Source organism: Falco rusticolus, chromosome 2, assembly GCF_015220075.1.
Source record: "Falco rusticolus isolate bFalRus1 chromosome 2, bFalRus1.pri, whole genome shotgun sequence".
NCBI classification, from domain to species: domain Eukaryota; kingdom Metazoa; phylum Chordata; class Aves; order Falconiformes; family Falconidae; genus Falco; species Falco rusticolus.
In genome coordinates, this window is record NC_051188.1 from 59,237,301 (window position 1) to 59,253,804 (window position 16,504).

Sequence of the window (16,504 nt, forward strand, 5' to 3'; positions counted from 1 at the left end):
CCGCCCGCCCGCGGGGCAGCGGCGGACGAGACCATGAGGGCGCGTGCGGGGGGGACGCGGCTAAAGAGGTGCCTCTCCGAGGCGCCGCGGCCCAGCCGGGAGACGGGCAGCTGGCTCCTCTGAGCCGCCGTGGGGGCCTGCAAGGAGAGGGCGGCCGCCGCCACCGCCAGGCAGCCCCGCACCTCCCCCCGGCCGACTGCGGGAGTTGGTGCCGGCCAGCGGCGGCTCTGAGGAGGCGGGGGGCGGCGGGGGCGCAGGTGAGCCCGCGGCGCCCTTCCCCCCGCGCGCCGTGTCTGTTTCCGGCGCGCTCGCGTCCCCGCTCCGCCGCGGCCGGGGGAGGCGAGGCAGGCGGGCGGGCGCCGCGCAGGTAACGGGCCGGGAGCGCGGGTTGCGGCGCCGAGCAGCCGCCCTTCCCTTCTGTCCCCAGCGCCGGGCACCGCCGGCCCTCGCAGGCGCCGAGGAAGGGTACGGGCCCACCTTCCCGGCGACCCCTGCCCCCTACCCCGGGGCCGTTCACTCTGGAACCGACCGGCGGCGGCGCGGGGGGCGGGGCCGCAGAGCCGCTCCGCGGTCCCGATGGGCGGCGCCGCGGCCCTCCCGCCCCTCCCGGCGCTGGCCCGGGCGCCCCCCGCCCCGAGGGGGGGCTGTGCCGGGGCCGGGCCGGGGCCGCGGTCGTTGCAGGCAGCACCCGCGCGCGGGCAGGGCTGCCCCGTTCCCCGGTGACCTCCCGAGTAGCGCCCCGCATGTGTTGGGGTGGCGAGAGCCGCTTCTGGCGGAGGCAGGCTCCTGCGCGGCTGGGTCGGGCCGGGGCCCAGCAGCCGGTGTTGCGGGGGTCGGCCCTCCGGCGGAACCCCCGCCTCCCCCCGCCTCCTGCGTGGCAGGGCTCCCATCCGCGGAATGCGCCTTCTCCCGCAGACGTCCCAACTGCTGAGATGACAGATAACACATACTGTCAATTTGCTTTTTAAAGAAGAGCGTTAAAAGCAAGCCAGCCTTCTAAATTTGGGGGTTTCTTGGTAGTTTTTAGCTACTACAAACAAAAGCTGCTTTTTTTTTTCATGTCTTAAAGAATAGGAGGTGCAGGAAAATAAAAGGGAACCCTTAACAGCCCTACGAGGAAAGCAGTGAAACAGATTGCGGGTGGTGGTGTCAATTTACAGTCAACAGAGGTAATAGTTACTGTAATTTTCTGTAAGCTTGACATTCACTTGCAGCAAAAGTACGCGGGATTCTTCAGAATTAGTGACATTAAGTTGCTGTTTCTGTGATTTATTCATTTGTGTCAACTTTGTACTCCACATATGCAGTGTATTGTGACTGTAAGAAATAGAAGTGATCACAACTACATAAATGTAGGAAGCTTTTTTTTTTTTCATTATTTTGTGATTAGTGTGCTTGTTCACAAGTGTAATTATCATGGTATCACTATGGCATATGCTGTTGCCACCTCACAAATAATAAAAAGCACCATTTGCAGAACTCTAGAGGTGCTTGGGAAAAGTCACAGTGTATGTTGTGATGTATCTTGAAGGGCATTTCAGCATTTATTGGATATGATTTCAAAGATAAGCTTTGTGTGTATTTTATGTTGATTGAGACACTTGTACCAAATTCTCATTTTCTTTCAGGTACCTCATCAATACCTTGCAGAAGCAATGGAGGGAAAGACACAAACTCTGTTGTAGTGAAAACAAAGAAAAAATATTCTTAACTGTATAATACTCTTTCAGTATCGTTCAATGCCTACCATTTCAGAAGATGAAAAGGAGAATGGTTCTCGAAATAATGGAAACACTGAAAACAAACCTGGGAAAGAATCCCCAGAAGCCTCTCTTCATGATCCTGTGAGGCCATACTGCATGTCAGGCGCCTCCACTGTGTCCTTGGTGTCGAGGGGAGATGGGCATTATCCATGGGGATGCCCTGTGACTCATACACGAGAGAAATTTTATACCGTCTGCTCAGACTATGCTTTTTTAAACAGAGTAACATCTATTTGTAAAAGCCCAAGTGCTTCAGTTAGTGCCTGCCTGTCAGGCAGTGCTGCCTTAAACGTTGGAAATAACACGCCTAGCTTACTTGGCATTCAAACTGGTGCTTCAGAGATAATCTACAGTGAAGATGGTAACTTGGAAAGCTTGCCTGGTGATCTTGGAAAGCTTCCACTGGCATGGGAAATTGACAAGTCAGAGTTCAATGGTGTGACCACAAATCTGAAGAACAAAGCAGGTGAGGTGGTGAAGATTTGATGGTGTGGTAGGAAAAAGCTTCATATTTACAAATTGTCTGTGGAGGGGGCTGGTCAGCACACGTATCTCTTGAGGAAGTTCTGTAGAAGAACCCGTATGTCATTTCAAACCATCTGCACATTGGGAAGGGAGGGAGTGGCATAGGAGCAGTGAAAGTTAAGTGGAGCTGACCAGGGAAGTGGGTCTAAAACAAGACTGGCTTCTGCTTAACTGTGTGTGGTTTTGTTGGGTATTGTTTGGGGTGGTTTCTGGTTTGGGGTTTGTTTGTTGTTTTTTTTCACTTGGGTTTTTGGGTTGTTTTTCTCTTTTCTTTTAGTAGGACCTAGTGCATTGTGCAGTGATTCCTTTTACCTGTTAAGTACAGGTTTGTCACTTGCAGAAATGTTTTGAGGTTCTTCAGAGATGTATTTTGAAATTAAATACATGGTTTGTTTATGACAAGAAGTAAATGAAATAACCAGTTACCTAGGAAAGCAGTTGGTTTCTGTAACAGAATTGTATTTATCATGATTTGCTATAGGTATACAGTGTTGGGGAGCCCATTTCATTAAAACTGGCTTATTTTCTGTCTCCTGTGTTCTTTCTGTGCCTAGTCACAGATGGCAACAGTGAATCAAGCACTTGCTTACACAGTTGGTTTTCTTTGTCCTGTAATCCCTCTGTTTGTCTAGAGCAGGCTGCGGGTTTCTTTTTCTTGGTGGCTTGGCTAGCTACTCAAAGTGCTCTTTTCTCCACCTTAGTATGAAACTGGTTTATCAAAACTTAAAAACATGTTTTTGGCAAGTTGCCATTGCCTTTTCATGTGTACATGTAGTGTCCTTAAATAAATATAAGAAACAAATTATAATACCTTACAGGGTGGTCATTTTTGCTAAAATATATTTCATTTGGATATGATGGCTTCAAAATGGGACAGAAATGCTTCCGCTCTAGCATGCAGTCCAACTTGTCTTTTCCACTGCCTCAGTCACTTACAAAGAGGAAAAGACCTTAGGGGTATACTATTCTTGTTGGATTTGTATGTAAGTTTTCATCAGGAAGTGTAGCTGGGCTCACAGAGCTTGGCTATGAAAGACAAGCATTTCATTCTATTTCCCTGTGCATTTAATGTTTGGAGATGGGAAGTCCATGCTGGTCTGAGAGTCTGTTTCTGGGATGACTGATTTAACATATTAGAATAATCAGATTGACTGCTGTCTCTAAAAAGTCAGGCAGGTCAGCGTTAATTCTATTAAGGATCTGAACACGATGTTGTTTACGGAGCTAATGGCAGCCTTACAAACCTGTTGACAATCTTGATCATGTGTTTGAACTTTTTCCTCCAATTAATGTTTAGTTTGCACTTACTAACACAATCAATGGCTCTATTTAAGGTGTATGCTATTGCTAAAGATATTTAAGAAGAAAGGTAAGAAAGGTAGACTAGGCATTCGTTTGTTTCTGAAATCTGTTTTGCAGGCAACATGAAGAAACAAGTGACAAAGAAAAAATCCATAGACAAAAAAAGCAAACAATACAGGGAGTGTCCTCAGCGTTCTGCTCTGGAAGACGTGAAGGAAAGGAAAGTGTTGGACCTCCGGAGATGGTAATATTTATGAATTATATTTATCTGAAATCAGATAATGTCTTAATATTTTTTTATTAGAAAATTATTATGCATCAATACACTACATCTCACACTATCCCTGTCTACTGAAATTCTAAAAACATTTTACTTTCTAAATATTTTTTCTTTCGGTAAGGAAAATATTTATGTGGGGATTCATTGCTTTAAAAAAATGCAGGTTCATTAGCATGGTCAGGCAAAAAGTAACCTTAAACATCGTACTGATATGTCTTACTCCTGATTTTTCTTTTCACTGGGAAATACTTCAATCAGAATCTGTCAGTGCTGTATAATCTATATCATATAAATATGGTTCACTAAATTCGCTTAATTTAATGCATCTATCTTACTGTCTATAACATCAGAAAGTTAAGAGTTAGCCTAGGGAATCTGAGACCCATAATGGCATTCATTAGTAAATAGGTAGAGATGCGGTTTACTACAAGTTCATGTGTTAGAAGAGGTACTCTGTACTGAGCCATTTTATCCTACGGGATCATTTGTACAGAACTTCCCCATGGGGCTGTTAGAAATTTGACTGATTTGTGTGAAATAGGGTAATAGTATCTGACAACCTTTAAGAAATCAGTTAACATATTTATTCCTCTTTTTTTTTTTTTAATTAATACAAGTGACATAAAAACTTTCAGTGTGAAATAAAAATTTCAGTGACCTGACACACAGAAAAGTAGTGGAGATTGCTCCTGTAACTAAATCAAGAATGCTTACTACTGTGTTTGTGGTTTTGTTTGTTTTAGGTATTGTGTTAGTCGACCTCAATACAAGACTTCTTGTGGAATTTCATCCTTAGTGTCTTGCTGGAATTTCTTATATAGTATGCTGGGAGCTGGAAAGTAAGTCACACATAGACAGCTTTGCCTCTGGAAAGTCTAAAATATTTTGTTAATTACTTTATTAAACAATACATTTTTTTCCCCTCCCAGTTTACCACCTATTACCCAAGAAGAAGCTTTGCATATACTGGGCTTTCAGCCCCCGTTTGAGGAGATTAGGTTTGGTCCATTCACTGGAAATACAACCTTAATGAGGTATGTTTAGTTCTTTTGATGCAGCTAAATTGTTAATTATGCAAAAATAGCATAGAGCTAAAAGATTGAATGTTTAAAAATACAGTAGTAGTTAATTTATTGAAGAAAAAAAAAAAGGTGGATGATACAAGTTAGTCTTCTTAAGTTTTAGAATAATGAAGCATACCTGTGTACTCTTGATAGTGCCCAAAGGAACTTTTCAAAGAGTTTTTTCCATTAGCGATTTTGTAGTGTGATGTCGCTACACAGATCAGCTGAACATGAAATTGTGTTTGATGTTTGGCTCAGTTTGTTTAATGGTTGTATAATACTCTAATGAATCCAGTCTCCTGGTTAGGAAATTTTTTCTTTAGCCTCATTTTCCTGTTTTTGAATATGCATGTTAAGTCCTTGTTAATGTCACTGAAACGACGTGAAAAGGCAATTGATATACTAGTAGCTTTATGTAAAAAAATATTTAAGAATTGAAAATGAGACAGTGAGTGCTGCACCTTTGCTGCAATGGAGCTGTTCAGGAGAAGGAGGGATAAAAAAAAGCCAAAAAGACAGGGCTGGAGTCACAGAACAATTGCACTTTCAAATTCTGTTTCACTTCTGCTCTGCTGTTTCCTGATCTTGAGGAATTGTTTCTAAAATTTGTTTTTTCCTAGAATTTTTTTTCTAGAATTTCTAAAATTCTAATGTGGAAAAGTTGCAGACCTGTCCTAAGTACTGCTGCTGTGAAGAGTTGCAGTATGGGACTCCTGTAATGCTTGGGCGCGTTGTGACACTTACGTGACAGAAGCCTCACATGATATGCAGAAAGTCTCACTTGAAGGCTCCTGCTTCTGGTGTCTTAGAAGATTCCGTTCACGTAGCTTACAAATCATGGTTGAAGTTTGGCACCTCAGAATTTAAGTGTCTTTCTAAAAGCTGAGTAACTGAAAGTTAGAGGTGACAGGACTGAACACAATAGGACCAGCATTTCACATCCAGCCCTTTGGTTACTACGAATCTGTAAAGCAAAATGAAGGAAAAGGCTCTGCATATTTATTTATCTCTCTAGGGTATGTTGAGTTTTGTTTGTATTAGGATATCATCGTCATCTACAATCTATGTACTAGTGTGGTAGGTACTTAGTAGCATACTGAGACTTTTTTTTTTATCTAAACTGGCAAGCAGAGGATAAGTGGGAGGAAATAAAATTTCATTTAATAACTCTTGAGTTACTACAGTCTTTAAACTTATCGTTTCAGATGGTTCAGGCAAATAAATGATCACTTCCATATCAAGGGATGTTCATATGTTCTGTATAAACCTCATGGAAAGAACAAGACAGCTGGAGAAACTGGTATGTTGCTAATCCTAAAGCATTCTTCTTTCATTATATAAACTGAAAAGTTCTGTGATGTGTAACATTTAATAGGACAAATTCTGTTAAGTAGTACTTCTAGTTTTAACATAAGCTATCAAATAGCTCCAAGGTGCCTGATTTTTCTGGTTCTCTTTTTTTTTTTTTTTTTTTTTGTTAAAACTTCCATTTGTACTTCTATTTTGATAAAATATATACTGTGCTGTATATTCTGCTGTCACAGAACTGGAATTTTAAGGTATCCAGGACAGTGCATTCCAGTTCTCTGTTAGTGTCCTGGAAGATGTGCTTATTGTAATACACGGGGGTAGCAACACATTTTTATTTCAGCATTTTAGAAATCTGTGTTGTATAAAAAATTCAGAATGTACAGCACAGAAGTATTAATGGCTTTAATAAAAGTTTTACACTTCTAAAAAATGCAATCTTAAAGTTAGTGACCTCATCCATTCTCCCTGACTTTAGTTAACATCTTTCTCTAAAAGTTAGGTGATTATTCTCAATTAGCTTATGAAGCTGCACCTTTATGTCTACTTTCAAGTGTGCTACCTAAGAAAAATTACACTTTCATACACAGTTTATTAGCCTTTGGTATAGTGTGGCTAATTATTTTCTAACTGGAAGGTTCTTTAAAAGGATAAAACCATGCTGAAGAGCTTTGGCGGAGATTATTAAAGTGGAAATAATTTTTTTGTTCTTGGTATCCCATTTGAGAATTCTGTCATGTTTCAGTGCCTTTTCTAGTTTTTTCCTGAAACTGAGCACTGCAATCACATTACAGGGTACTGTATGCTCAAATGCAGAATGTTGCTGAGACTAGGAAGCTCCAAGAAGCTTCATACCAAACCGTTTGAAAGCTTTAAGGAATTTCAGTAGATTCACTGATGTTTGCTACATCTGACATGGGGCAATGGGACTGCATTGTGTTGCAGTCTGTATTTCCTAGGTTAAGAGATACTTTTGGGTCTTTTTTTGTTTGTGTTTTTGTTGTTTGTTTTTTTTTTTCAGAAAAGTAATTTTTAATATGTCTTTGATCTAAATACACTGCATACTTTGTATTGCATTTCTCTAGTACAGGCTGTGTGACAGATGTTATTTTTTTTATACCAGACAGGAAATTAAATAGGAAGAAGTTTGAAGTCAAAACTGTGTTTTGTGCGTGACTTTCAGGTCATGCCCTCTGATTTTTAAAAAGCGGTGTAACTATTTTATGCTTTCAAATAGGTCTTTTTTTTGGTCTTTTTTTTTTTTTTTTCCTGAATGTGTGATGCAGGATCCAAAGCACTCTTGCCTATAACCTCATCTTTCTTTGTAGCTGCCGGGGCCCTTGCGAAGCTAACACGTGGACTGAAAGATGAATCAATGGCCTACATCTACCATTGCCAAAACCATTATTTTTGCCCAATTGGATTTGAAGCGACCCCAGTAAAAGCTAGTAAAGCCTATAGGTAAGATACTGTGTTGATGTTTATTTTAGTGGAGGAGGAAACATTCAGAAAAATTTGCTGCAAGTTGATACCATTTTTCTCTGTAAATAACATCTCAGTGTGTGTTGTAAAAGCATTTATGTCCGAACTAGCAAAACACTACTGTGTGATTTGAAAGGATTGACTTAAACACAACTAAGCAGACAAGATTGAGAGAACTTAAACAGAAAACTATGAATGGTACTGAGAAATTGTTTGAAGACATTTTAGGCAGGTATGTAGAGAGGGTAGTTACTTACCTGAAGGACAAGTGAAGGTAACTAGTCTGAAAAATATAACCATGTGGCTGGAAAAAAAGCTAGGTGTTTTTCAAGGAAAAACAGTAAAAGGCCAGCTAGTTATGGGGGGCACTTGTTGCCAGAGAACCTGGGGGGAAACAAAGTTGTGTGTGTGTGTGTGTCGGGATTTTTCTTAATAAACCGGAAGCAAAAAGCCTACAGTGATGCTAATGCATTACAAAGTGGACATGATGAAGTCTGCACTTAGAGAAACTGGTGTTTGTGTACGGTGAGAACAGGGGATGTGTAGGTATTGCAGGATGATGATGTACTTTTTTTTCAGTGTTGACTAATAATGATAAACTGCAACTACTGGAATATAAGGTTTAGAAAGTAAAGATAACCAAATAATTTGTTACTAAGAATTGCATTGGGTTGGGGCGGGGCGGGGGGGAGACAAGCTAAAAATCATCTCTGGACTATCACAGTATGTTTGGCTTTTTTAAACAACACTTGGAATGCTGGAGCATTTCTCAAAGACCAGGAGAAATGTAATATGCCAGTCATTTTAGAATGAAAATAAACTGCCTGAATAATTTCAGATTTATCAGGGTGATATTACTCAGGAAAAAATAATGGAATAGTTCATATAAGTTTAAACTAAATACAGGTTTTAAAAGAGGATAATAGCATTGATATTCATACTGAGTTTAGGGAGGGTCTTGCGTTAAAACCACAAGTTTTAAGTTTGAAAAATTTCATAATCTTGAGGCAATTTATCTTAGCTTTTGTAAGGAGTGTAACTTGCTGCTGTATCATATGCTTAGAGTAGTTTGTTTTACCTCATTCACAGAACCGTATTAAATTAGACTGGTTTTCCTCTCCCAAAGTAGTTGCAAGCACAGTACATGTTAGAGGTTTCTGTTGGACTTTCTTGAGGTTCAACTGTTGGTCAGTATTTATTAGTATTACCATTGAGCATAAGATGACAGTCCCTGACAAAATTGGCAGATACCAATAGTGGGGGATGCTAAACAATGAAAAAAAGTAGGTCACTGCTGTAGGGTGAGCCTCAGTTCTGCACTTTGCTTCCTAAGCAGTCTGCCTTTGACTGTGTTGAAGATGTAGAGTCAACATCGAGGAATGGAGAATGCTAGCTCTGCTTTTAGAGTTCAAAATGGTAATTGTTCGGAGGTAATAAAGCATAATCACCTGAATCTTGTGGGTCTGACCATATGTTTAATGAAAGCTTTTAGTATATGAACAGAAGAATACGGAAGTGTGTTATTAAGACTGCATTCACTGACATGCCATGTGTGTGAGAAGAGTGTGGAAAATACACCCCCAAAGAAAAGTCCAATGCTTAAGTTTACCAGAAGGTTAATGACTTGCTTGGTTGGTTACTAAGAATCTGCACAGAAAGAGGAAAGAAGAAAAAAAATTGTTTACTAGATCAAAAATGCAGTTTGAAAAATAATATGGTTCAGTGTGTGGAAACTTAACATTCCTTATAGCTAGTTTGAGTTTTTATTGCGTAGTAATGAGTGAGAACGACAATTTCACAACTTTAACCATGGTTGAAATGGATTCTCAGTCACTAGTGGTGTTAAGTCACTATCAGATTTTTGTCCTAACAGCAGATCTCTTCTAACAATGTAATGTGAAATAATGAATTCAAGGAGCTTTTAGAGTTTTGTTTTAGGCTGGAGGTCAGACTGGAAGAGCATCCTGTGCTCTTTGTTTCTTCTAATAACCTTACTGGGAAAAAATGTGTTTGGTTCCAGAAGCAGTGTCAATGGATTCTGCTGCAGTTCTTGTTTACCTATTTTGCATTCTAGTTGCAAAGGAATGTTTTTCTTTTTTAAAAAATTAAGCTAAGAAACATTTAAGTTCCAAAAGAAATGGGTAGATAAGTTGCTAGGCTGAGTTTAGGAGACAGTTCTTAGGTCACCTACAGACTTCCTGTATGATCTTAGGTTGCTGGATTTGGACTCGGGAGACCTGGGTTCAGTTCCCAGTTCAACCACAGACTTCCAGTGTGACTTTAGGTAAGTCATTTTATCCTGTGTCTTGGTTTCCCATCTGTACAATGATGGCATACATTGTTATTTTACAAGGATTTTTAGTAATTAAACAAATTATTGCAAGCATATATGCTGCCTAATACCTTAGGCATAAAAATTTCAGGTTTTGTCACAGTTGAAACTGAAGTAATTTTTCATGGGATGATTATACACAGGAAGTCACAGAACAATTCTCTGTATCTTACCAGTCTGCCCTGATGTCTGTCACAGAGTTTCCCTGACAAGGTTACTGCAGGCTTTGAGTTTCTTGGAAGTTGTGAAAAATGTAAACCAGTATTGGTTGAGGGGTTTGATTTTTGATATGTGGTATTGGATACTTAGGAGGAAGCAGCTGAAGTTGCCAGTAGCTTTCATACAGGTTACCCTGCAGCTGTTAGTAACAGCTGTCAGCTGGGGTATAGTTTAAAAATATTGGAAGAGGCTCTTTTGTGACTCTGTAGTGACATCACAGGTAGGGAGGAAGATGTTTGTTCCACCTTTGTGTGGCTTTCCACAACTCTTATTTCCATTGTTCCGTAAATGCTTATATTTGGATCTTATACTCTCATCCAAGTAAGACTGTTTTTTATGAAGATCTGTCTTTTTCCCAAACAATAAGCAATAGGTTTTATCTTGCTTCCAGGCCACGTGAAACAAAAAGTTACCTTGTATGCAATTGCAAACACTGTTGATAGCACAAGAGCTGTTTTTTAGTTTGGCTGAGGAAAGAATTTTAAATGTCAGAAGATCCTAAAAAGATCAACAGAATGTTAATCTCTCTCTTTCTTTTTAGTATGCACAATAAATCTTACTAGGATTGTATCTTCTATTGAACAGAGGTCGAGTCTTGCAGCAAGAAGTAGAATACTGGATCTTAATTGGAGAGCCAAGCAGAAAACATCCAACAATACACTGTAAAAGGTACGTTACTTGGTAAGAATATAAAACAATATGTTTTCTTTCAAAACAATTTGTATTTCTCTACTAAGAGTCACCAAGCAACGACTTAGTTCTTTCAAATGAACGTACTACAGTTCTGTCAGAAACAAGTGCTTTAGTGAGAAACTTCATGCCCTGACCTCAAGGCTGGCTCTACAATTTTATATCACGTGTGGGCTGCCGTAACCCAAAGCCTGTTTCTCTTGTTTGAGTGTGACATAGCTCACGTTAGTCAGGAAGAGAAGATGCCTCAGCTGTCTGCAATCATGCCAGTTGTGGCTTACAGGCTGTACAAACCTTGGAGGAGTTTATGCTGCAGTTGAGGACATATACAGGCTGTGCCTGGGGTGTGCACAGAATATTATATTGCTACCAAGATCTTCTAGCTCAGCTGCAGGTCCAGCCTGTACTCTGTTGTGTTATTAGCTTATCTATACATTAAAACAATACATTTATGATGAGGTCTGGCTCATAAGAAGTTGGTGTCTAAACTAGACATAGAGCCTAGGAGAGCTAGAGGGTGCTATGTAAAAATTTCATCGATTAGTTATATTTGTCATGATAAATCAATATAACAGCTTTCTCAGCTTTGCTAGTTTAGACATACTAGTTCATAACACTTAATATCGATTTCTGAAATGAGGGAACAATGCAGAAGAGTAGTATTTCTCAAGAAACCAATTCTGTGCCCCAAACAAGTTTTAGCAAATAGCTTCTCTGCCACCCTTAGAGTTAATTATGGAGTGATTTTTCTTGATATATTAGGAAAAGAGCTGTGAAAAAATAGCAGTAATAATTTTTAAAAAATCACACAACTTCTGCTTTGTTTCTTCTTCATTTTCTAATTATTTTGAAAAATTGTTTGAAAGTGCTTATCTGACAGTTTTGTAGCTAGTCAGATCTAAGCTAGTACTTCAAACCCAGATACTCTTTTTTTGTTTTTGTTTTGTCAGTGATACAATTACCTCAATAACTGTAAATAGCTGGATGTTTTGGATTAAGTACAACAAAATAAAAATCACATTATGCATGTGGTTGCTGAGAAACGGTGTACTACACATGTTGTCTTGTGGTATATAACCTACAAATGGCAGAGGAAAAGGTTTCTGAATATAGAATGCAAACCTATGTAATACTGTTTTTGATTGTGGAGACATTTTTCCTCCTGCTACAGTCCCAATGAGAGCCAGCAGAAAGTTCTGTGCTTAAGGTAGGAGGGCAAAGGCTGGAGTAGAAACGGATTTTCTGAAGTTGAAGGGTCATCTTAGAGAGAAGCAGGTAATTAGACATTGGCAGAAATGAAAAGGTAGTGTGCAGGCTTAAAGTGGTCTGGAATATGGGGATATTCGATTTAGTTGCACTAGAGGGACTATGAAAATCTGAAGAACTGAGTGAATGGGGAATGACTGAATTGATAATTTATTGTAGATGGGAAAGAAATAAAATGGAGGGGTGAGTTATGGTGAGAGCTGTCTGGTAAAAAAAGATTTAGTGGGTGGAAAAAACAAACAGGGATTTGAGAAAAAGAATATAAAAGGGTAAAAGAGGATTTAGTAAAGCAAAAGCGAATGTTTCTCCTTGCCTAAACTGTGCTTTGCTTCTTTGTTTCACAAACTGATGAATTGGTAAGCAACACGACTAATGACTCATGGTGCTCTTAGTCATTTTGGAAGGTGTCTCCCAAGAGCAGTAATAATCCCTGTGAATGCTTTGATTAAAAGTGACACTGTTCTGTCTAGCCTGATGTCTCTAATACTGAGGCTTTTATATCTTTTCATGTTTGTTTATCTTTAAATCACTAGTAAGACTATTTAAAGCTGCAGATCTGTATTTGCATGTGTGTGTACATGAGTCTTAGTGGTGCTGAGGTTTCATAAATGGCAGCTGAGTAGTAATACACTTACTGCGCAGGTGGGCAGATATCGTCACTGACCTAAACACCCAAAATCCAGAATATCTAGATATTCGACACCTTGAAAGAGGACTGCAGCATCGAAAAACAAAGAAGGTAATGTAAACTTACGAAGATGGGAGGAAATTCATGGTAGATTTTTTGCAAATTTATTCATACTAGAGCAGTGTAAAGTAACTTCACCAAAACAAACTTGTTATTGTCGTGGTTTAACTTCAGCTAGCAACTAAGTACCACGCAGTCACTCGCTCACTACCAGCTGCCCCTGGTGGGGTGGAGAGGAGAATCGGGAAAAGGTGAACCTTGTAGGTTGAGATAAGAAGGATTTAATGATTAAAATAAAGTAAAATATTATTGAAATAATAACAACAGCAACAACAATTGTAATGAAAGGGAGAGAGAAAGAGAGAGGAAAAATTAAAAAACAAGTGATGCACAGTACGTACGCTCACCACCTGTTGCCTGAGCCCAGCTAGCCCCCAGGTAGTGGTCAGTGGTCCCTGGCCAGCTCCCCCCAGTTTATATACTCAGCGTGATGCTCTATGGTACGGAATATCCCCTTGGCTAGTTCAGGCCAGCTGTCCCGGCTCTGTGCTCTCCTGGCTCCTTGTGCAACTGCTCAGGGGCAGAGCATGGGAAACTTGGAAAGTCCTTGAGTTAGAGTAAGCACTACTTAGCAACAACTAAAGCATCAGTGTGTTGTCAACATTATCGTACTAAATCCAAGTGCTGTATCAGCTACTAAGGAGAAAGTTAACTATCCCAGCTGAAAAGTCAGATGTGGGTACTCAACATACCAGATTAATTTATATTTACTTGCAGGACAAGATACAGAACAGCAGTAGCTTAGTATATGCTAAGATGAACCAGGATAACTGCATATACAGTATATTTGGTCACAATATTTAACTTGGTTGGCTTAAAATGTAGCTGCAGAAAGTATAGAAGTACTCTACAGACAAACTACAGAGCAGTCCTTTCGGTGCATGACCTTCTGGCCTACGTGTAAGCAGGCAAGAAAGTACGGTTGAGTAGGAACAAACATAAAAGAATGTATGTGTCTTTCTTGCAGATTGCTGTCAATACATAATCTTCCTTTCCTATAGATAGGGCTTTGTCTCATGGGTGGGGGATGTATTTTTGATTTGTAGATTGACAGTCTATGAAAAATAATAGACTGAAAAGATGATTTAAAAAGTGGAGACCCTATGGAAGACCATGTCAGCAAGATGAGAAGGAACCAGAGCAGATAATTTGTATGAAAATAGCTGGAGAGTGAAAAAGACTAGCAGAAGATAAGTTATACTAGCCCATAAGAGAGAAAAAGGATAACTTAGATGAGAAAGAAGGCAATAATTCAATCTGGGAAACAATCAGAATTGATTGAGCAGAATTGGTGTTTGTGGATATGGTTTTGTGGGTTGTTTTTTGTTTGTGTGTTGTTGCATTTTTTGTTGGTTTGTGGGTTTTTTGGTTGTTTTTTTTTTTTTAAGAATTCTGTTACCCACCAAGGTGTTAATTTTGAATACCTATGTATGTTAGAAATGTGCTTGTGTGCATTTAACAAAGAACCTTCTATTTTGATTAGGTGGGAGGAAATCTTCATTGCATCATTGCCTTTCAGAGACTTAACTGGCAAAGATTTGGTCCTTGGAATTTTCCATTTGGAAATGTTAGACAGGATAAACAGTCCCAAACACAAGGACAAGGAATTTCCAAATCTGAGAGTGAAGACAATATCTCTAAGAAACAACATGGACGACTGGGTCGATCTTTCAGTGCTGGCTTTCATCAAGAATCTACATGGAAGAAATCTAATCTTCGTGAGAGGAGGAACAGTGGGTATCAGAGTTATAATGATTATGATGGAAATGATTAAAATTAACTTTAGGTAATAGGGCTGATATATTAAAGTTAGTTTTAATCAAAACATTAGGGACCTATTAGTCCTAGAATACATATGAATAGAAATTAAGGTATAAGGTACAGCTTCATGATTATTAAGTAAATCTCATGACTTGGTTGCAGTGGATGAGATCTGATGTATAAACTGACAGATAAGCACAGATTACTGTACTTCTGCAATCAAAAGTACACTTGACAGCAAAATCAATCATTTCTTTTGAAATAATTGTACTATGTCCCGATCTGTGAAAACAAAAGAACAGATTGAAATTAGTCAATGTAATAAACAGACTTCATTGAAAATACTTAGTATTTAAAAGCATGAAAATTTATGATAGGACTTTATAAAAAGGGTTATTCTGCAAATGGTGTAAGGATAAAAGTAAACATTGCCTTCCTTTATAACACTCCATTTTATTAAGGCTGCCCATATCCAGTGAAAAGGAAAAAAATCACATATATTAGAAAACTTTGTCAGATTTACCAAGTGAATGTACATTCTTATTTTAGTTCCCAGTAGACCTCTGTCAGTCAGATGATCATATTTTGTCAAGCAGGTCTCAAGTTTCTTTTCCCTTAGCTGGATGCCTGTTTTAGACTGAGAGGAATCACCTTGGTAGGGAAAGTTCCAGGACAAACCTTTATTGCTTTTGCTCTATAGGCACAGTGGCTGAATTCTTATCCTGGAGCCTCTTGAGAGCACGGACTTGCTTAAGACACACTTGTGAAATTCAGTATTAAAAAGCTGCATTTACCGTTAGCCAAATGAGCTAGCTGAACACTGTGTTCTGTTGGCAGTTCTTTTCCTTGTTCATTCTTAAAAGCTGTTGTTTTTCTGCTGCTCCCTTCATTTTGTATGAAGGGGATGCAAGTGCCGAAAACTGCTGGCAGCCCTGATGATATACCTCTAGGCCAGCAAACAATTCAAACTTTTTCAGGTGTCTGTGTGCAGCTTCTTTTTCCCCTTTTTTTTTTTTCCCCCACCTAATTTGAAATTTATCCAGTTGTTTGCCCTAACACATCTCAGCAGTCGTAACTTTCTGTGTACAGATGTTCATACCTGCTCAAGGATTAATTTTTTGACATAAAAAGATTTGTCATGGAATGCCAGGGTTTTGTAGGTTGCTGCTTTTGTTAACCACAAATGGGAGACTTTTCGACTTTTGTTCATTCAATAAAATTTGTTTTCTATTTTGTTTTCATTTGTCTTGGGAGTGGTGACCCTATGCTAGTGGAGGTTTTCAGGAAAGTAGGTAAGCGAAGGATCTGAACTGCAACCGCTGCTTTGTGAAGTAATCCTGGAGGCAGGGTTTCTTTGCTCGCAGGCCTGTGCAGCTACCGTGACTTGACTTCTAATATTTAATTTCCCAAAGTCTGCAGGCTGATGACTGAACAAAACAGGGTTTGAAAAATTTATTTTCCAGATGAACTATTTTCAGACTTTTGCAAGTTGAATTTGGGCGGAGGGCTCTAATTTATTTAGAACACTTGAGCTGTGTTCTTTAGGGTACTTCAGGTTTAAATCGGTTACGTAAATGTCAAGTTTTGCTTAATAATGATAGTTGCACTGATGAACAGGGCCTGCTGCTGTTCTTAAGTAGGTGTGATTATTTTGCTCTTGGGTTGGAGGCTGTCACACTTCATCAGTGAAGAGGGTATAGCACGTTTGATTCTTCCAGCACTAGCAGAAGGAAGATGCACGTCCTTGGGAACCTGCTGCTGGGA

The 16,504-nt window shown here is 39.6% G+C and overlaps 1 protein-coding gene across 6 annotated transcripts; it reads left to right on the forward strand.

Annotated features, from left to right (window-relative positions):
- Positions 1-52: 52 nt before the first annotated feature.
- BIVM (basic, immunoglobulin-like variable motif containing) lies at positions 53-15,981 on the forward strand. Of its 6 annotated transcripts, none has more exons than XM_037378489.1 (12): positions 53-257; positions 1,070-1,169; positions 1,629-2,229; positions 3,708-3,834; positions 4,614-4,709; positions 4,800-4,904; positions 6,140-6,234; positions 7,571-7,703; positions 9,937-10,008; positions 10,861-10,944; positions 12,874-12,970; positions 14,463-15,981. In XM_037378489.1, the coding sequence occupies exons 3-12, from the start codon at positions 1,740-1,742 to the stop codon at positions 14,751-14,753; spliced, it is 1,590 nt and encodes a 529-aa protein (XP_037234386.1). In that variant the 5' UTR covers positions 53-257; positions 1,070-1,169; positions 1,629-1,739; the 3' UTR covers positions 14,754-15,981. The 6 variants fall into 6 exon arrangements, with proteins under 6 accessions (XP_037234386.1, XP_037234387.1, XP_037234384.1 ...); XM_037378490.1 differs by having other exon boundaries at positions 1,075-1,169; XM_037378487.1 differs by having other exon boundaries at positions 246-367.
- The last annotated feature ends 523 nt before the right edge of the window (positions 15,982-16,504 follow it).